The following is a 21,801-nucleotide window of genomic DNA, read 5'->3' as shown; positions in this document are numbered from 1 at the left end:
TGGTGGTGCTCTGTGCTGACTGTGTTCGTACTCCTGGTCTTCAGTGGTCCCTCTGCATTGCTCCTGGCTCCTGCCATCTCACATCCATCTATTTTTCCTGCAGACCTGTTCTAATGTCACTCTCCTCCCACTTGCACATCTCCTTATCCTCCACATGCTCCTGGCTTTTGGGAAGTTTCTTCCTCTTCCAGGCAGGTCAGCTTTTGGAAAGCTCTACCTCAGCCTCCTCCCCACATAACTCCTTTCAGTCATTTTGCTTATTTAACCCTCCCCTTGGACTCCTTTCTCATCCATACAAGGGAAGTGTGACAGACAAGTAAATCTTCAGCTGTCGTCACTTCTCCCCTGGTGAGAAGAAGGACTGACAACTCAGCCTTTTCCCACGGCAAAGCAAACTACAACCCATGGGCTACACGTTTGCCAGTACATTAAAACACTAATCTGTAGAGTTTAACTATTACAACAGGTCTTGGCATACTTTCTGACAGGGCCAACTAGCATTTTCCTAGCTATTACAGATCTATATACATTATTGATTGGTTAACAGGTTCTGTGCTTGTAACAGGATGTTTTACTTCTTCGTTGCATGCTTTCCTAATGTAATGGTCTGTTGTAATTAACTGACCAAAGACTGATCACAAAAAGCAGACCCTACTGTGGTTAAAGCTGGTGAAGTGCTGTGCCATGTAACTCCTTCACATCAGCTTGCTCTGTTTGTGTAAGTCACTCCAACGCCCGGCATCAATCACGAGATGAAAGATGCTGATGAAGGCCACCTTTCACAGCCTTTCCTCATCCCACTACTTTCTCAGCCTTTTCTTTCTCCTTTGGGAAAGAATCAGCCCTTTCGCTTTCATCCCAAATTCTCCCACATTTCCCAGCAGTGCCTAACAAAGATGGAGCACAAAGAGGTCACAGAGCATCCCCTCTGTATGACCAAGTGATGTCCTACAGAAGCAGCCAGATACTGCCTGAACTCCTCCATGCTGACAGCAGGTACAGTGGCAGTGGCAGCCACTTTCCACCAAGACAATTCAAAACTCAATGGTGAACTGAACAGAAAGCACTCCTCTACTCAAAACACATTTTCAGCATTAAAAAATACAAGTATTAAGCATCAGCTACATAAAAATTCATAATTGTGGGGAAAAAAGAGTTTATATCATGAGGGCTACTCCAGACAAATGCCTCTAAAACTTAAAGAAAGGAGTCCAGTGAAAAGCAGGAAGCGTCCTTAGGCTCTTGCTTGTTTGCTGATGAAACAGCACAATCTTTTTGATCAGCTCCACTGGTTGTATATCCAGTTTATTTGATCAATCAAATCAATATCAAATTGATATAATATTTGATCAGATCAAACTGGTTGTATATCCTTGGGTGGGTCACTTAAATTATGAATTTCATTTCCCTGAAACACTCAGTTATCACTTGCTGTTTTCCAAGCAACTCCTGGAAATACAGAAGATGCATGAGATTTGTAACATTGCTTTGTAACAACTAAACACCTAAAGGCAATAGCAGGATACAAACAAGATAATGAGTCTAAATTATATAGTTACAGCTGCCTCCAGACAGTTGAGACTTCTTGTCCTGTAGAGATTTTATGATAAGAACAGACAGTTACTTCCAGTCTTCATAGGAAAAACAAAAACAAACAAAAAACCCACAGCCAACCAACCAAACGAACAAAGAAAACCAAAACACGCTTTATTTGATTCTAATGGATGTATATTTAGGGTTTTTAGTGATAACATTCAGAGTTAGAATCTCACTGATTTTGCAGTCAGGCACCAGTCTCCCTGACCAGTGGACATGGCCTTCTGTAATGCCAGAGCACGCAAACATGCCTGTAGATTTTAAAACAGTAATATTTGAGGAAGAAATAGCAGCTTAAGAGCTTAAGATTTAAAGTTTCTTATGCTAATAAAGACCGATTTTTCAAATAATTTAAATGCCAAATTCAATGTTTCCAGCAAGTCAGAGATTGTTCCCTTGCAAGCACAGACATTCCAGTTCCTGAATACCTCTAGCAGAGAATTTGAAAAGCTGTTGGGAGGACCACATAGAGGCCATATTTGATTGGAGGAAAGTGAGATTGGATGTGCACCGATCAGATACTCCTACCAAGCCTCTGCAGCTCGTTAACCCTTTTGTAGCTAATGCCTATAGCAATATGATTTATGCTTCTAATGCAAAGAGAAAAAAATGGGAGACTAGTTTTAAGCATTTTTGTGAAATTGTAGATATCTTGAAGAAATGTCCTTCACGTTCTTGGAGGAAACTAATTTTTGATGAAAACTGTGATGGGGAAAAAAAATGGAAGGATGTGGATACACTTCACAGAACACAATAAATGTGTCCTGAATCTACAAAATTTGTTCTCTATAAAGTTCTCTCTGCTCTGGAAATCTTATTCAGAGATATGATTGAGTGTGTGTGGGCAATGGCTGTACTTGAGGCAAATTTCACATTTTTCCATCCTCTTTTTTTTTTTTTTTTTTTTTTTTTTTTTTTTTTTTTTTTTTTGGATAGCTATTATTAAAACTGCTAACTCAATGCCAGCAGCACAGACAAGAAAAAACACAAGCAACTGTTTCTCTCTCTCTCTGCTCTATAGCACAGGTTAACTTTTTAATTTACCAGTAAACCAGTGGTTAACCATCTGACAGCCTGTCCTGCCTGCATGGCAAATTGCTTTTGTAGCTTTGGTTTGATGATTTAGCTAATAACACGTGGAGGCCAAACAGAATCCAGATCCTTAGAGAAATATCAAGTTTTTGGCTACAACTATGCCGTTAAACAAAAACGGTCTTTCAGCCTTAAAAATCCCAACAGCGCCATCACTGCTGTTTCCCCAGAAGAGAGCTCCCACAACATACAGGTGTTTACCATCTATGCAGCAATGTGAACACGTTCTTGCTTTTGCGAGAATGACTCCAAAGCAGAGCTGTGGAGATCTAAAACATAACAGAACATTTTAGGTCTGAAATCATTGTTTGCAAAAGGGCTGAAGTGTTTCTTGGTGATCTGCATTTTATCTCTATAGGCTGGTGAATAAAACATCTCTGTCACTCTCTATGTCAAACACAATGCTTTATTTACCCACCTGCTCATATACTTATTCTTCCTAACAAAGTCTCTTATACTGTCACTTTATAACTTGCAGCAACACTGTCTCTGCTTGTAATACACTGGTGCTATAACAGTGCACTATCAGCAGGCTTTATACTTAGCTGACCGTGAGCCTATGTACGTTCCATTCTATTTCACATACTCATGACCTTCCAATCTCTTTTGGGGTGTTAGGTTATCAAAAAGATACAGAATTGAGATCTCAACCAAGAAAAAGAAAAGAAAGAAGAAAGGTAAGACAGAAGGAAGAAAAAGAGGAGAGAAAAAGAGGAGAGAGAGAGGAGAGAGAGGAGAGGAGACAGGAAAGGCAGAGGAGAGGAGAGCGATGCTATTCAAGTTCTATGCAGCTAAGGAGAGAGGAAGGAGCGAAGGGGTCAGATCGTGCTAGCAGAGGTGATCAGAACCAGGGAAGAGGGCGAGCGAGCTGGGTAGGTAACGAGGAGCAGGAGATACACGGCAGGAGAGAGAGAGAGAGGAGAGAGAGCGAGAGGAGGGAGAGGAGAGGAGAGGAGAGGAGAGGAGAGGAGAGGAGAGGAGAGAAATAAGAGTGTGTTATGTACCTTGACCATGGAAGATAAATCTTGTCTATGAAATAGTAGTGATTTCTAGGTGTCTGCCTTATTATGAAGAGACTGATCTTTATGACATTCTGGAAATGTATATTTAAATGGAGGCAGATTACATCTCTGAAGCCCACATACCTGGTTAATATATCCAGTGTTCATATAGCAGAAATCCTGAAGAAAGAAGACAGAAGAAATTTTGTCTGCTCTTAAAACAGAATTAATAGAAAAGATGCAATGGACAACCTGATGGTAAGGTGTGGGGACAGGCAGACTGTTCACAGTGGTGCCCAGTGACAGGACAAGGAGCAACAGACACAACCTGAAAAACAAGAAGTGCTGAACCAGAGGAACATTTGTCTTTCCCAACCTGACCATAGCCACTGTCCACAAAACTGATCCTGAGACATGATTAGTGCTGACAGACCATTCGCGAAGCACACCTATATCAGAGGTGCTGATGGTGTTCAAGAGCACCAGAGAGTGGGTGAATCCCTCATTGTCAGGAATGTAAGAATGGAAAAAAATTAATTTCAGTCTCTCTATCTCATGCTTCAATCATAGCCCAGAGTGGGCTAGAAAAGTCACAATGTAGTTCCTTCCTGTTTACTCAGAGAAGTAGTAATGCAATATCCCTGCCTGCCACTACAATTCTTGGCAGCAAGCTGGAAAGCAATTTATACAATATTGTTCTAATTATACATTATTGTTCTAACACATATCAATGTAGACAAGGTAAGTTGGAGTTAACCATATTACATGTCTGTATTTTATCCTGTACAGAAACTAATACTGCACAAAGAATCTAAATAAATTCTAAAGATAGGAGCATAAAACTATTAAAGCTGTAATGTTCATATCCTTGGTATTAGGATTTCCCAAGTCATCTGTGTTGCTCTCAGTTGCTTCTCTAATGTAGGTCAAGTGCTGTTAAAAGCAGGTAATCTATGCAAGTAACATTTTACGCCCTTGAAAGCAAGGTTAAACCTAAGTTCAGTCTTCTCCAATCCCTTAACATCAGTACCCTGCACCCTACATTATCAACCTGTTTGTTACTTGTGCAGCTGCAGTCCTGCAAGTCACGCATGCTAACCTTATGCACTCTTAATAAACCCACTTGAATTCAACAAGAGTACTTGGTCCGGGTGGTGTTAAACATGCAGACATGCTTGCTGGTTACAAGATGCAGTTGAGATGGACAGGGAACTGTATGGCACTATATTGGCCAAAATGTTAACAGCTATTAACCAAAAATATTTCTCTCTTTTAAAGATGAAAATGAATCTTTTTTTTTCTTTTTCAACTAAGTTTAAAATAACTTTGGGTGTTATATACATCCTGTGCCTTTACCTCTGAATTAATAAAGCCCACATAAATAGAAATATCCCTTTATTTTTATTTTTTTAGTCATAAGCATTTTTCTTCAATGCAGCTTTGAAATGAATGAGGGCAGCATGAAGGATGACTTGCTTTTCCAAGGACCAAAGAAGGAGTAAGGCATAAAATGCAGTCAGAGAGGGCAGTGTGTGCTGGGGCTCTGGGTTGGTTTTGGCTGTGGGACTGCTTGGTATCTGCACTTCCTGGGACCCACAGGAGCTGTAAAGTTCCAGCTTGTTCCAGGGAGTTGCTTGTCCACCAAAGCTGGTAGAGACAGTGCCATCTCTCCTTGCTTTTTGCACAGGGAGTAGCCTTGAACAGGGTAAAACCTTGAGGCAAGCACACCCTGCCCGTCCCTGAGAACAAGAGGGATCAGATGTCAATGGGCTTTTGGTCAGTAGTCATATTTCATTAAAATATTAGATAAGGCCATCATTTAAAAAGAAACACTCAGATGAATTGTGTGTGGTGAAAGAAAGCTGGAGCTCAGGAAACACCTGGACAACAATCTCAGACATAGTCTGATTTTCAGCAATCCTGTGTGGAGCCAGGGGTTAGAACTGATGGCCCTTGTAGGTTGCTTCAAACTGCTCCATGAATGTCTCCATCTGCACACCCCATGCTTCTCTTGGGCAGCAGCTCTCCCAGCTGCCTCTCTCCCTCTCTGCTTCCAGCAGTGCCTGCAGTTGCTGCCCAGCATCCAGTGCAGGGAGTGGTGATCTCCTGTCACACCCTGGGAAAAGTCCCTTGTTTGTACAACAAACTGAGCATGGAAGGGGAATGTGCAAAAAGCACTTATAGGTACACACCAGGTGAGGAAAAATAGACGGGAGGAGAGAATTAAGCAAGAAAGAAGCAGCAACACTGGCTGGAGCAGGGCTGTAAGGCTGGCTTGCTCTGTGGCTAAAGGAGAGATGGAGGAGAGGGGCATTTCTATCAGCAAGAGGCAATTTGCTGACAGGGCATAGCAGCAGATCACTTCCTGTACAAAAGACCCGCAGTGACACAGGGGGTGCTTTGAGGCCTGTGAGCCATGTTTACCAGGAGCACATGTATCCATCTGTCCCAGAACCTTTTATCCAGGATCACAGATGAAAGGCATGGTTCAGCTAAACCAGGGAGGACATACACAGCACTGATGACTAACTCTTTTAAAGCTGACAAAACACTCGCTAACACAACACATCTGATCTTACCTTATGACACGAGCATTTCCAGGGTTTTGCAAAGTTATCCAGAAACAGCTAGATGCAGAGTGGAGCCAAATGCAGCTTCAAACAGCTGACAGCCATGAGCCCCATGAAAAAGGGGCTAAAGCTCTCCTATTCAGGTAGAGAGAGACAGTGGCAGATGCTCTGAGGGTTATTAGTCAGGTGGATACAGTTCCTGGACCATATTCAACAGCAGTTTATAAGCAAATACTATCCACATCACGTTACATGGAAATTGAGTATTTGTAAGGTAAGATGGCTCTACTCTGAGATAAGAAATCAGACTGCCTTAACAATTAGACCTGCTTCTTTCTTCCTTTGGCTCAGCACCCCTCTGCACTGCAGAGCGGGATAACACCATGATTCAGCTCTAATATCAGCTGTGCCCTAAACTTGGCTGCTTCCTATCAATTCTCCTTGGCTAAACAGCAACCTTCCTGCTGGCAGAACCATTGTCCCTGGCTTGAGACCACTATTTGGAAAGTCAAACCACTTAACTCTATCCTGTGGCAAGACCCTTCCTGTTAGTCTTGCAGGACAACATCCCCGTAAACACAAAGGTGAGTTCCCAAAGCAGTCATACACAGCAGCCCCAAATTCTGCCTGTGGACAGAAGCCAGGATGCAGTGGATGATAGGACATGGGGACATCCCACAGCCCCCTGCAGCCCAGCCAGACTTCCCTGCCCTTAGAGAAGTGGTTTTGTCCCAAAGCCATTGCTGAGATGTAGTGTGATTGGATGCATTGAAATCTGATGGGAGACCCTGTAAAATATAAGCATCAAATATTAGTTGATGTGTGTGATTCTGATTTACATAAATGTTCAACAGCAGTTGAATAATATGGCCAACCATAAACTCTGCTTCTGAATCAGAGCATGGCATATGACCCACAAATTCTGCACAGCAATTACAAAATATCTAACAGACTTCACTGAGTACGCAAGTATGAAGTAATTTACGAAACGTCTGATAACAGGATATTAGGAGGTGTCCTGGCAGAAATTCCAGTGGCTTTGCCTCCTTCAGAGATATAGGTGAAGGTTTTTAGGGTAATAGGACACATGAAGGAGTACACATTGTCTCCCATGGTATCCAGATACTGCCAGAAGCAGAGCCTAAACTTGGTGATGAAAGAGATTTGTCATTTATTTTACCACTCAGTTGTGCCTTATGCACTTTCTCAGTCTCAGGGGTGAATCTCATATTCAAATATACCATTTCCAACAAGTACTGATACTTTAAAATTCACAGGCTGTTAAAAGAAGCACACTCAGGACAGATGGCCCTGTTGTGTGTTATCCACGGAGGGAGCTGGCACTTTATTCCATGCCACACCTATGTCTAAATTTAAAGGTTTGAATAAACAATAAATTTTCCTGTTAGGCATTGTATTCCTGTGTGGTTCACGCATGTGATAGGTCAGGATATCACTGCAGGTTGCTGCCTCTCATACTATGGAGGGGAGTAAATTTTGCACGTCTTGCAGAGGTGTGAAGGCTTGAAGTCTCACTGCACATACTGGATGTCCAGTAGCATCAGCTCCGTCCCTGCTCTGTGCTACAGCCCATGGACATCTCCTCTTTCCCTTCCTTCTTTGGAACTCAGTAAGCAAAAGGATGGGACAGCTGACAGTGAAAAGCAAGGAGAGAAGGTCTTGTTCCTTTGCTCCAAAGCAATGGGACTGAACAAAAGTGCCATTACACAGGAAAGCAGGCCAGCATATAGCAGACCTGAGGAACTGAACTACAAAGGTGTGCACTAATGCCCCTGCAAAATGCTGTATTAGGTTTGGACATTAAGTTATATTTGAGGGCAGAGAGGTACTAAGGCAATGTGGAAAATCAATAGCATATGTAAATAAATAAATGTGCATATATATATATATATATATATAATGTAAATGAGCTTAAGAGATCAAAGGGTTTGGCTCTGTGTGTATGTTATATATAACAACTGGAATGTTTAATACACAGCCAGCATTTTTTCTTGGCAAATAATTATGAAGGATTCAAGATGCTTAATACCGCTTCCAAGTCGTATCAGGCAGTAGCCTGAACTGTGCAGCAAGTACCAGCAAACTTGCATTTCCTGTTCCTAAATGTTTTGAGGCTCTCGGGAGGTTTAACTGCTGAACTTTGAGATACTGATCATAGTAACAGCAGCAGAATAGAACAAAGGGAAGGGAAGTGCAAGTGAAGCAGAAGCTTAAACCAAAGCAGTAAACTACATATTGTTGACCTCTTTTTATTAAGAAGACTTGAAAAGGATGTTATAATGGATTCAAAACATCAGGGGGGATGGAAGGAAGGGACAACGCTTAAAAGAAATGATCCATGGAGAGAAAATCTCTAATAATTTATTGACCTTCAGTTTCACATTGTGAAAAACAAAACAAAACAAAACAAAACAAAAATGCAAGTTTTACAAAACCTTAAAATGTAGTAGCAAACAAAAAAAACAGCACACCATGGACATTTTACTTCTTCACTTGTACAGTTTCCTTTTAGTACATGAACCACATCTCTTCAACAGCCAGGAAAGAGAACATTATTCTGCTCAAATCACTCTTATTCAGACAGGTGTCAGACCTAGAGAAAAGGGGCTGCACATTTATACCAGGAGAGGAAGGCTGTCCTTTGTTACATGTTTCTACAGCAACCAGCCCACAGAATAAGAGGAACCTTCTTGTCTTATGCCAAGGGTTTTGTGCGCACTCTGCTGTGAACCGCCTTCACTTCAAAGCACAGGCTGTGCACAGGACTGGAATGGCCAAGCACGCCGCCAGGATTCCCACACCAGCTCCAAGCGAGTGCCCAGTTGCCCACCCCAACTCCGGCTTCCTCCAGCCTACCCACAGGAACTAATACTAAGGGCAGGAAAGCAGACCTTGGAAACAGCTGCAGGAGGCTTATCCCACTTTTGGAAGCCATGTAATGCCACAGAGCAGATTTGTGCCACAAGCTGAGAATTAAGGTGCAGAGAGGCTTTGCACCTGGTCTCTCAACAGTATGACAGGGAAGACAGTCTCTAATCTGGATGCCCTGATTCAAGGAAGGGGCCCTGGCTCCTCACTTCCCCATGCTTTACACCGTCAGTGACACCTGGGAGCGGACATGCAAAACACAGGTGTCCAACGTGACAGCTCATTTGGTGCCCACAACCCCTGAGATGCATGGCACCAGTGGCTCAAGCCGGCAGCAGGGCATCCCGTGCATGCAAAGGGGTGTGGAAAGGAGATCTATCCTATCTAAGACATTTTTCTATTGCTCAAAGCCACGTAGTAGAAAGGAGCTGATGTGGGGTGGGGGGATTGCTGTGGGTTTAAACACTTTGTTAATCTATCATTTCAACAGATCAGCTAAACTAGAAGAACTATAACTGTTTGCATCTAACTGGGCCTCACCCTTAAAAGAAGCTGCTAATGCCTTTGCTAATCAATGTTGTCTGAGTATTCACAGAACTCCAAGTACTCTATTTCTGAAATGTAAAGGTCTACTCCAAACAGCAAGTCAAACATAAGGCAGCACAGAGAAACTTCCAGTGACCAGTGTAAATACTTTCAGATGACACAGCTTTCACAACTACAGCTACACCACTGTCACAAAGAAAGGCAAGCATCACCAATGTGACTATTTTTGTTTTGCATGCACGCATGCAGCTGTTTACTTATACTGCAGCACACACCAACCATGTTACTGAATGTGACAGTCAAGTTGGGCTCCAGAAACATTTAGGGAAAAAACACAGTACCATACATGCTTTGTAACAGAATCCGGCAAAGAAAGCACCTGTGAAAAATAAGCTTCTGAAATCCAGAAGGAAAAAAGTAGCTTCAAAATCTCTCTCAAGACCAGACGGATAAGAAACAAATCTCTTTAAAAAATTAGAAGATTGGTTTCTCAGGGCTCTATCGGACAGTCTGAGCAACCAAGTGTTTATATACATACCTGGCAATGGAAAAGAAAAAGGCAGAACAGTCTGAGGGTTATTTTTTAAGACTAGGAGCTTTGAAATTCGTTTTCTATCCCCATGACAATTTGCTAGAGCACTTGGGTCTTTGATTCTTGCCCACTCAGGTGATCATCTGAAATCCAGATGGATGAGGCAATCCGGTCAGTGCAAAATTGCTGCTCTTGCATTTAAGACTTCATCTCTAACATATCTTGAGGTTCTGAATCAGCCACACTCCACTCACTAGGGTCAATGTGGCTGGACTGTAGGTATCCCCTTCTCCAATCCAATAAATAAATAAATAACTTTGGACAATGACTTCATCTGGGCTTGGTATCCAGAAGCTATTCCACAGTATTTGCATTGCAATCAGGGAGCTGCACAAAGAGAGAGCTGCACATGGTTTTGGCTATTTCCGGATAAGAAATTGAAAGGCATGACCAGCAAATGAAATGTAGCAAGGACACCACCTACAAGATGCACCACATGCAACCCGGGGAGTTGGTGGCATGAGAAAGTGACTTCCATGGCTTCTTCCTTTAGTATGTGTGTTTAGTAAGATCCTGCTTTGTAATCCTTCCATTTCTGACCGGGAAGCCATCCCTCCCTCCCACCGTTACCCAACAGTTTTCTTTCTTTGTGCAGCAGAGCAAGTCAGCAATCACAAAATGTGCAAAACATACAACGATTCACACAAGCCCTTACAACATGAAGACAATTGCAGGCATTGTTTCAGCATGCAAGCACAGAACAATAAATAACTGTATCTACAACAAGTAACGTAACAAGAATAGGACAGTCCAGGTTACTCATAAATACAGGGAGGAAAGGGAACAAGAAGCATTCGGGGATGACACTTTTGCTCCCCACTGTTGCAAGAAGATTTTGCCACTGTGCTCTTCCTCCTCTAGTAGGAGGTCATTTGCTGCAGGGTCCAGGAGATGCTGTAGGCACTGCCCACAGACAAGCACCCCTGGCATGCAGAGTCCCCCAGAGCAGCACAGCTCCCTTCATCCCGCTGCTTCTGAGCCAGCCTGCTACCCTGCAGCTGGCGCTGATGCTTCGAGTCATCACAAAGGGGAGTGACAACCATTTCAAATTTCTCACACAAACAGCAGAGTCCACAAAAACAGGGAGCTGTGTGCTGCACTGCTCAGAGAAGTCTTGTCTCTTCTTTCTCTCTTTTGAAGGACTGGTTAAGATCGGCATTAATCCACAATTAATAGCACAAGGTCCAGATCATAGGTTCATGCATTTGTATTTAAATCATGTGCTGAAGTCCTGAAGACAGTTTTTCTTCCTCCTATTCCTTCATGTCTAGTTTAGATAATTTACAAGGTGCGGATGATTTTCTTCAAATGCAAGAGATGCTGAATGATTTTTCTTCATTAAAACCATTTATCCAGATCCAAGGTTCCAATTCTCTTCTCCAAACAGTGGAGTAAACTAAAAGCATGGGAAGAAGAAAAAAAAAAAAAAAAAAAAAAAAAAAAAAAAAGAGAGAGAGAGAAAAAAAAGGCATAAAAGTGTTTGCTGAGTCAACGTATCATAAGGTTTTTGTTAGATGTCAAAGAAAACCTAACAGCTAGGCTTAGGACGCAATCCAGTTGATGCGCTTTTCCACCCCCTGCCACCTTAGCGCTCCAACTACTGATAAATAAACCATCCATGAACACAATTACTTAGGGTCAGATTTGCCTTACTAGCCCACTTCAATAAACCATCCCACTCAGCTACTGAAATGGGTCAGTTAAATCTTCAGTTATAAACCCAGTCATTTGAAAGTGACATCAAACTGGCCAAATACAGCTTAACGTGATGGGCTCTGCATCCCTGAGCGTTTCTGTGTTCCACCTACATGCCTGTGGATTTCTTTTAAGTGAAGTTTGTGCAACTTCTCTCCCACAGAAGCCCAACTGAACAGTTCCTTCTGTCCCTGGGCCACAGCAAACCTGGCTGGAGTCACGCAAATAGGGAGGTGAAGGCGTTTCACCCCAATGCTCCCATTCACCATGAAGAACTCTAAATTGAATTTATTCATGGTATAGAAAAGGACATATTAATCCCCTTACTTAAAACATCTCTGCTATTCATTAGAGCAGAAACCTGCTTCATTCCTTTTCACACAGCAGCGCACCACGCATCAATAATTCCATCCTGGTGTCTTTTATAAAAACTGATTGCTGAATGAAAAATTCAGCCTTTGGATCCTGAGATTGTGCTCTCCATCTTCACTTTGAAGCTGCACTAAAATGGCAGCTTCCAGAACACCATCAGCTTCTTCGCAGTCATTTCTGACAGCACTGCTAGCAATTTCAGAGTCAAATCCAAACCACTACAATGCCAAAGAGCTGCAGTAAACTCAGTTCGCTTGAAGGTAACACGTATTTCTCAAGCTGTTATGTCTAAGTATAACAGGGAGCACGCACTGGAAATACAGTAGCCCACATAACAGCCCAAAGAATTGTGCCTTTTTTGCAGCTGTGGGCTTCAAACTATCTTCATGACATCCAAAGAAGCTTCTGCTCTTAGTGTTGATTAGTGTTTTCTAGACATTCCTCAGGGCAGCTTGTCATTCTTCCCATTGAAGAACACACAAATCAGCTCTGAAGCCAAAATAACCTTACCCGTTACGGAATGAGCTTCAAAACAAAAATGTATATAAATGATTCAAAAAAAAAAAAAGAAATATATATATATATATATATATATATGTTTCCAACCTAATCAAAAGCCCCAAGTTGGAAGAAAGGGACAAAGCAGACTAAAGTCTTCCTAAAAACTGTCAGACTGGGGCCACACAGCGCCATGAAAACAGAGGGTAATCAGAAGTAATTTCCTTTCTGTCCCTCCCACCCACTGACAAAGCAGCAGGAGTCAGTGGGAAAAAAAAATGCACTTGCTGGATGAGCACACAGAATTGGAGAGACTTTCAGTCTGTGGCTGCGTTCATCCAGTTATCTTGTGTGTCAGTGAAGCCAAAGTAATGGCTTTAACAAGATACTGCAAAGCAAATGAAAGCTTTTGCACCACTATATTCTGAGGATGGGCTTTCAAAATAAAACACGCTGTCTCAGGCGCTGTAAACGTTAGAACTATTAAGTCAGTCTCAGAAGAATAAGTCAATATTTTTCTTGGCTCAGACCTCAGTCCGGGCATTCAATACTACTGTTCTGGTAACAGTGAGAAGCACTGAAAGTAAGTAATAATAGAAATCGACTGGAGACGTAAAGATGTTTCACCAGTGAGGGGGGAAGCCATGGCACAGAAATGAAGCTTCCCCCCTCTCCATCAGGGTCCCAGACAGAAGGAGCCTGGGGGTCTCCAAACACAGTGTTCTTTTTGCTGTCTGGAGAACCCACCTCAGTCTGGACTTGTGGGGAACTAAAACGCCAAAGCAAAGCTCATGTCATTACTTCAGCTGCATGTATTTGCCTGATTCCTTCCAGCCTTACTGCTTTCGTGGTTACATTACATACACACAGTTCAAATCGAAAAAGAAGTTGCCATTCATGGGGCACACGGATTATTTAGGATTAAGCAAACCACTACGTTCCTTCGGCTGGCTGGCGGTAATGGTGATTCTGTCCTGATGTCTTGGAGCCAGGGGGGAAAGAGCAACACAGCACTAAGGGGAGTCTGACAGATTCGTTGCAAAACAGATTAACAGTTCTGGAAAATATCAGCAACTTAATGTGATGTAACTCTTGGAAAGATAAAAACTAGGAAAAGCTAGAAACAGTTGAAACAAGCAGTAGTCTGGAGCAAAAGAAAACAGTTTTGAAGAACACTGGTGATGTATATAGGCACTTAGATTATTTTTTATTTTATTTTTTAATGAATGTTTTCTCCCCTTCTCCTAAAAACTGGATGGTCACAATATCCAAACAGGGAAACTGAGACTTGCTTAGGAGAAGATACAATGCTGAAGTTGCATCTGTAAGAGCTTGGCCCATTATGTGTAATTACATTGTTTTGGAACAGTATGTGCTATAGACGGGTAATTATTTCAGCCAGCAATATTAATTATATGTCTTCCTGACACTGTATGCAGCCCAACATATATGTCCGTAACTACTTTGGAAAAAAATATCTGTATTTCAAAGTGTAATAGTGGGAGAAATTCAACCTTAGCCCAGCTAGGTGCAGCCTTGCTATCTAGATGAGACAGTGAATTTCATGTGAAGTCCTTGCAAAACACTTCTAACAGATGTAAGACATCAAGTTTCCCAAAAGAGGAAAGCATGCAGCCCGCCTGGGAGTGCAACTGAATTCACTACCACACTTCAAATCAGAATTTACAGTCCCTGCTACTGGATGTGCAGAGTGACCTGACCCGTGCAGTCAGGAGAACAGCTCCGATCCCTTGTTTAGCATGCATTTGGCATATAAAAGCAGAGCACGAATCAGTTTCCAAAATATCATCTGCATTGCCCCACAAGGACAAGGCCTAGAAAAATAACATTTTCCAACATCTAAATTGTGCAGCAAGAGGTCCTGTGAGGAGAATTGGATGCAGGGAGTGTGGCAAACCACCTGAAGCACCTGCTTTATCACAGGTGGGTTTCTGGCCAGTAGTACGTACCTCATTGCTCCAGCTGCACCACTGGACTGCACATACTTACCCCCCAGAGCGGAGATTGGAAGCTGTGTGAAAAGCATTATTACAGCGGAATTCAAAGTTGCTGTTCCTTACCTGGTAATTTCTAATTGCAACACACACACAATTATGAGGGGAGGTGCTTCCATGTGCTGACGAACGCCGTGGGAATCAGCGAGTAGGGCACGGTTGTTATGCTGTTCCATACGTCCAAAGTGGGATCATAGCAGTCCAGTGTTTTGCATCTCTGAATGCCAAAGTAGCCTCCAACAACATACAGCTTGTTTCCAGATGCCACTGCATGGCAGCTCATTCGCTTGGCTGTCACATCTCCCACCTTAGTCCACTGGTATGTCTCACTGTTGAATTTGTAAGCAGAGCACGCAGAGAATTCCGTATCTCCGCCCATAATAAAAATCTGGTTACCCAGGACAGCTGCAGCAGTGTAGCGCCAAGGCTGGGGGCAGGTGGCTGGCACCGTCCATCTGTTCTCACACTGATCATAGCACTGAACTTTGGGCAGCTTGTCGTGGCTGACGCTGGTCCCTCCGAAAGCAAACAGCTTCAGCTTTGCACTGACCACAGCTGCATTGCTTACTCCCTCTCGCAGCGGGGCAACCATGGTCCATTTGTTGGTCACAGGGTCGTACTGTTCTACTTGCTTTAAGGATACTGAAGGAGAAGCTGGAAGGCATCCAGTCGCTGCAGTGTGTCCTCCTACTACATACAGACAGTGCTTCAGTTCAGCAGAGCCATGGCCAAAGCGAGCCACCAGCATGGGAGCAGCTTTTGACCACTCCTCATGAAGGGTGTCATATACCCACACATCTTTGGAGACTCCGTTTTCTGATCCTCGTCCCCCAGTGATATAGACTTTGCAGCCTATGGCACAAGCACTGAACTCTTTCCGTGGACTCGGTATGTCAGCCTTCGGAATGATCTCCTTTGCCTTTTGGTCTACAAGGTACAGCTTGTCACACATGAAAGTCTGGCCACCCAGAAGAAAAAGTGAATGGCCAGTTTTGCGGGGTCTGGCACACAAACTAGTGACCACTCCATCATTCTGCAGGATCTTTAACTTGCATCGTATCGATTCTTCTACTATCTCTTTGCTTTTCCTTTGCTTGGTGATAAGTTCTTCCATTGCCACATTCTCCATCAGGTATATGGCTGGCAAGAGGGCCAGTCTCACCGTCTGCAGTAGCTCGGGCAGGTAACAGTGACGCTTACTCAGGTCATAGTTGACCCAGTTGATAGCTGATTCATACACGAGCCTTTCATCCTCAGTTTCTAATTCTTCACTGGAAAGGAGCTGCACTACCATGTCTTTCGGCAGCTGGAGGAAGTCTTCACTTTTACTGATACTCTGGAAGTTGCTAAGGCACATCCTCCAAGAGAGCTCATAAAGCTTGGTGCACTGGTGAGCATCTGACAGCAGCAGCATGCCAAGACAGTTGGTAGGATGAAGGTTTTTCTCCAGAAACTCTGCACAAGCATCCCTGATGTCCTGGAACTCCAGCATGTCACCAGCTTCGAGCAGCGATTCTGCGTTCTCCTCATTGATGATAACCCTGGAGGAATACGCATAGTCCAGAAGCAGCTCCAAGACCTCTGGGTGGATGGAGTTATGGAAGTTGACTTCACTGTCCTGGCTCTCTTTCAGTCCTCCACTGAACATTGCTTCAAAGTAGCGGCTGCAGGCAGCCAGGACAGCTCTGTGGCAGGGGAACGACCTGTTCCCAGCATGGAGAAGAACGTCTGTAAAGAGACGCTGCTGACGCAGAAGGTTCAGGTGAGTCAGAACACTATCAGCATACGATGACTTGTGGAATAAGTATATGTTTATGGAGCCAGTACTGGCCCTAGATTTGCGATTTTCATGCATGCTGACTGACATCTTCTTCCACACCTACAAACAAAGAAAAAAAATATATATATTAATGACATTAATGAGAGTTTAATTCATTTTCTTTTTACATTACAAGAAGTGTATCTTATTCACTATAAGATGGGGGGAGGAAAAAAAAAAAAAAAGGCTTAATTTGTAGATGACTGGACAGAGAATTGCATGTACCTCTGGCATGTGTTTATTTTTTGCAAGATGAGTTTCATAAATGACATACTCTAAATTTGTTGCCCAAGAGCAGGTTTGTCTTGGGAAACCTGATCTCCAACTTCCACAGCATTACAGTAAGCAAGTAAGTCAGAGGAGAAAGAAAAGGAACCAGGGCTGATTTTCTCACCCTTCCCCAATCTAGACCAGCTGATTCATTACATATGTACATATGCACATGCTTGAAACATTCTCCTGTACTGAATCATAGCAGGAAGAGCTACCAGACAGAATACCTAAGGAATGTCAAAAGCGGCATGATGAACAAAAAAACTACTAATCCCATTAGGAAGCTTTGCTTTGTTACAACAATTCCATATGCAACAGCGGAGAATGAAAAGGGGAACCTTAAAAGGAAAACTTAACAAGGATCATAAGTTTAGACTTGCAAAATCTTTAAAAAAAAAAAAATAATAATAATATTACAATTGGATTTCAGAGATTACATCTTGAACTCTGCCAGTGGCCGCCTGCTGCAGTGATACAGCACACACAACAGGCAGAGTCAGCAGAAAGATGTTTTCACTGCCAGATGAAGTCATCAAGGCATCACCATACTGTGGCTACTTCAAGAGCCAGGTACTCAGAGCACAAGCCATCGACTGCTACTGGCTGCTTTTGAGATGAAAAGAATATATCCTATACAGTTCTATTCCTGACAAGCACAGTGCTTCTCAGTCCTTATCAGGTGAATGTTCCTGTTATCTGCCATGATATGCAGGGTTACATATGATTACTGGAGTAAGATTCCAGATTTCACTAAGAGTTGTGCCCAAACAGCACAGAGTACACAGGAAGAGTAGAATACTGGGAGTTATATAGAGCTAATGGCTGAAAAAACACATTGCAATGAATAGGTGAAGCATACAGAGCCCATTGCAGACTATGGCTGTGACTGCTACTTGTTATAACCTCTCTTCTCACTCCAAACTGCAGAGGAAGCTTGAAGAAAGAAGAGAACCAGGCTTCCCTAATTGCTATGATACTCTCTTAAGCAGAGTCCCATTCACTGCACCTTCAAATAAGGATCAGGGCAAGAGCCTACCTGGGAATCTCCTAGTGCTCAAAGTCAGAGCATGACCTGGGGCCACCTGCAGAGGTTTTTCATGTGGATGTACTTCCCTCTCTCACAGACTTGCACATTTTCATATTCCTGAGCATGTTTAAGCAGTACACAACCATACAACTCTATTCCCACATTTCATGCTTCAAGCTGACACAAGAGCCTCAAAAAAACAAACAACCAAAAACAAAATCTTTAATGAATGCACTTGTTTTTCTAGGTTCAGAACCCTCAACAAAATCAAAACCATACATGATTCACTTGGACAACAGACTTCAGAATTTCCTATTTATGCATAATGGAGGATATACACACTCTGCCACATGTGCAGCACAACCAGTACTATTCTGCATTGCTTAAATAACATGCAGAACAATCAATTTGTCACATATAACAAAAAGTTTGTGACACACCTTTCACTTCAGTTGCAGGGGAGGAAGAAAAATTAATAATAAATCAAACCCACCTTCAAACCAACATGAATTAATAAACAAAGAGGCACCTTAGTGCAAAACTACCATAACCCACTTTCTTTAATATGGAAAATGACTTCCCTGGTACCTTTCAACTGGGATTGAAAAGAGCAAGCAATAAAGTTCAGTGTAGAGTGCTCAGTCCAAAATCCTTCAAAGCTCATAGGAATCCTTTCCCATCAGAGCCACAACCCGAGTACCTGACACACAAAAGTTTGGAAAGGTGTTTTAAAACTCTGGTCCTGTCACCAGCCTACAGAATGAATTGATACCAAGCACCAAGATACAGAGCAGCTTCAGGAGGCTGGTACATCTCCTCAATGCAAATTATTTCATAGGATAAAATGAAATTACCTTTAAAACAATTCTATTAGCTAGCAAGGAGAATGGTGTCTGACTTTGATGCTATTCAAGGATCTTCAACACTAATCTCAGGCTAAAATTACCAACTTAATTTACAACCAAAAAGATTATACTGACCACATACACTCTCAGGCTGAAACCTGCTGGAAATGAAGGATTACAGAAAGGGTCATGGCTTAGAGTATATATACACAAACAGTGGGGAGACAGGTGGGAAGAGCCATTCACCAACAAAGAATCCCCTAAAAGCTTTTATAACTTTTCCAAGCATCTTACCTTTTTAAATGCCATCACAATGCAGTACACAGCACTGGCTGGATCTCTACAGCTCAGCTTTCCTCACACTGAGGAAATAAACCTGCAAGGCCTCCTTTGCCAGGCTGTGGGATGGGAGCTGAACACTCACTGTGAGCCACCAGTATGCAACGATGGTGTTCAATGCCCCCTGCTCCCTGTCCCAGCCAAAGGAAGGTGCAGACAAACAGCTCTGGCATGCCAAGATCTCCACAGTACGTCCGGAAATACAATGCAGAAATCCTCTCACTATGCACTTAGGGTTCAGTATTAGGGCAGGTAAAGTTCACATCAGAGGCTGCAAACATTCAGCACCTACAGTCCGCTAAGAACCACTAGCAAAGATCACTTGGAATGAGACCACAACCACAACAAAATAAACACAGACCTAAAAAAACTCACCTGGCAACTACACAGACATTGGAGGGTACTGAGCTAAAAGCGCTTGTGGAAGGGAGGAACAGATTGCTGCATGCTGCCCAAGCCCACCCACAGCCCCAGTAAGAAGCACTGCTGTTAAAAAAAATAAATAAATAAGAAATGCAGCTACAGTAAGGCAGTCACATTTCACCCCACTAAAGGTGAAGACTTGGTCCCTCAGTGAGTAAAGCCATTTCTTATGGAGCACTTGCAGTGGTCTTTAACTGTTCGGGTAACACTCTATCATCACAATGCCATCCACTGAGAAGAATTCAAGGTATGCCAGTTCACATTTAAGATAAGTTAACATACTTCCCCAAACAGAACAAAGATTTATATCTACACGTATCTTTTCCTCCTCCGTGCTTGCTGAGATGAGCTCACACATGGATGAACCCTTAAGAGCAATTATCATAATTCACTAACGAGCAGTGTTTCTGTGAATGCATCTTTTTGCAGCTCCTGACAATTAGCTCCATCCAGAATCATACAAGAATGTTAAATGGTATAAATGACATCTCTGATTTCTCCGTTTGGTGCTGGAAATTATGCAAGCCTCAAATACTTCAGCGGAGGTAATTTACAGTCAGTGAGCAAATGTTCATCTTGAATAAAATGAGTCAACTCCCTTCAGGCGGCTTTTCCTTAGAAATAATAGTATTAGTATGTAAAAAACAAGAAGCGGTCAGTAAATTACAGATATAGATTTTATCTAGGAACAGAGGTTCAACCAAGACTTTGATTTATAATTACACTTCAACAGGCTGCTCGTCACAGCAGCCCTGTAGTAAACACGACTTTAAAACTGAACAACAGACTCCCTGCCCTACTTCTTTGCAGCTCTGCAGCGTGCAGGTCACAGCCTAAAAATCAAATGAAGAATTAAGTATTTTCAAATTACCAGCACAGCCAAGATGATAGACTCGTTTTCATACGGGTCTGTAATTACTTGGGGCTGGTGAAGCTTTAGCGCAGAATCAGTGAAACTGCTGGGGAAAAGGAAATCTGACACACATCCCATTGATCTGACTGATACTGCTTTCAGTTGCTAACCCCGCGGCGATACTGTCGGTCTCGCTGAGCCGAGTCCTGATCCTGCCTGAACTCCTCTAGCACAAGCTTAGCGGCTCCCCAGGACCTGCAGTAAGATGGAAAGCAGAGCACGCTGCTCCTGCGAGGAATGCAACGCTGCTCACCACACGCAGACAAAGAAACCCAGCTCTAAATTCCCTATAGTTCACTCCATCGCGGTGTGCCTTAACAACCCCCCACTCTGAAATAAAAATTCACGGTTTTCTTCCCAAACTGATGCAGAAACAGTGCGAGAAGTCAAAGCGCATCTGTTTTTCTTTACAGAGCAACAACCACGTGGAAAAGTTTCTGCTCCAGAGCAGCCCCGCTGCCAGCTCCGGCAGCAACGCGGCGCCGGTCCTTCCTCCGCTCCTGCCACAGCCGATGGATGCCCCGGCCCGGCGAGGCAGCCCGGCAGCCCCGCAGCAGCACCCGGCGCTCCGCAGGACCGCCGATACCGGAGGCACCCGATCCCAGTGCCGGCAACCAACCGCTTCCCCGCTGCGGACAGGAGGAAGGGACGGAGCGGTGCCGAGAGCGGATGCGGCGCAGCGGGCGCAGAGCCTCCCCGTCCCAGCCCGGCTGCACGCACCCCGGCTGCCCTCCCACCTCCCATCTCCCACCTCCCTCATGGCGCGGCTTGCAGGGCACCGACTTACAGCGGCTGCTGCCGAGCGGGCGTCCCTCGGCCTCCAAGCATGGGAGGGGAGAGGCGACCGTGCGGAGAGGCGGCCGACGGAGGTGGTGCCGGCAGCAGGAGGCGGGCCGCGGTGGGGAAGGAGGAGAGAAGGACGAGAGAAAGATCAGCTGCTGCTGGCACCGCCGGGCCGCAGCTCTGCCCCGTCGGCGGCGCGGGGATGGGGTATATGCGCTGGGGGCGGGGAGGCTATGCAAAGCGGATGGGTGACACCCGGGGGAGGGACGGGGAGGGGGCGGGCAGGCGGCGGGCTGCGCCGCGCAGCGTTGCTGTCAGAGGAGTTCGCGTTCCGGGGAAGGTGCAGCGTGTCCCGGCGCCGCTCCTCTAGGGCTGAGCGTGTGGCCGCGCTCCGCTGTGCGGGAACAGGAATAGCCGCACGGGTGCGGGCAGAAGCCGGCATCCAGCTGCCGGTGTCCAGCTGCCGGTGTCCAGCTGCAGGTAACCAGCTGCCGGTATCCAGCTGCAGGTAAC

The 21,801-nt window shown here is 44.0% G+C and overlaps 1 protein-coding gene across 1 annotated transcript; it reads right to left on the bottom strand.

The window, feature by feature from the left end:
- Window positions 1-8,615: 8,615 nt before the first annotated feature.
- ENC1 (ectodermal-neural cortex 1) lies at window positions 8,616-21,494 on the bottom strand. The gene is made up of 3 exons (XM_015848863.2): window positions 21,293-21,494; window positions 14,933-16,745; window positions 8,616-11,682 (listed from the first exon to the last, which is right to left on the bottom strand). Exon 2 carries the CDS (start codon window positions 16,731-16,733, stop codon window positions 14,964-14,966), a length of 1,770 nt encoding a protein of 589 aa, XP_015704349.1. The 5' UTR covers window positions 16,734-16,745; window positions 21,293-21,494; the 3' UTR covers window positions 8,616-11,682; window positions 14,933-14,963.
- Window positions 21,495-21,801: the final 307 nt, after the last annotated feature.

Source organism: Coturnix japonica, chromosome Z (assembly GCF_001577835.2).
Source record: "Coturnix japonica isolate 7356 chromosome Z, Coturnix japonica 2.1, whole genome shotgun sequence".
NCBI classification, from domain to species: Eukaryota; Metazoa; Chordata; class Aves; order Galliformes; family Phasianidae; genus Coturnix; species Coturnix japonica.
The sequence above is the reverse complement of the archived record's forward strand: the minus strand, read 5'-3'. Positions and strand labels throughout refer to the sequence as shown.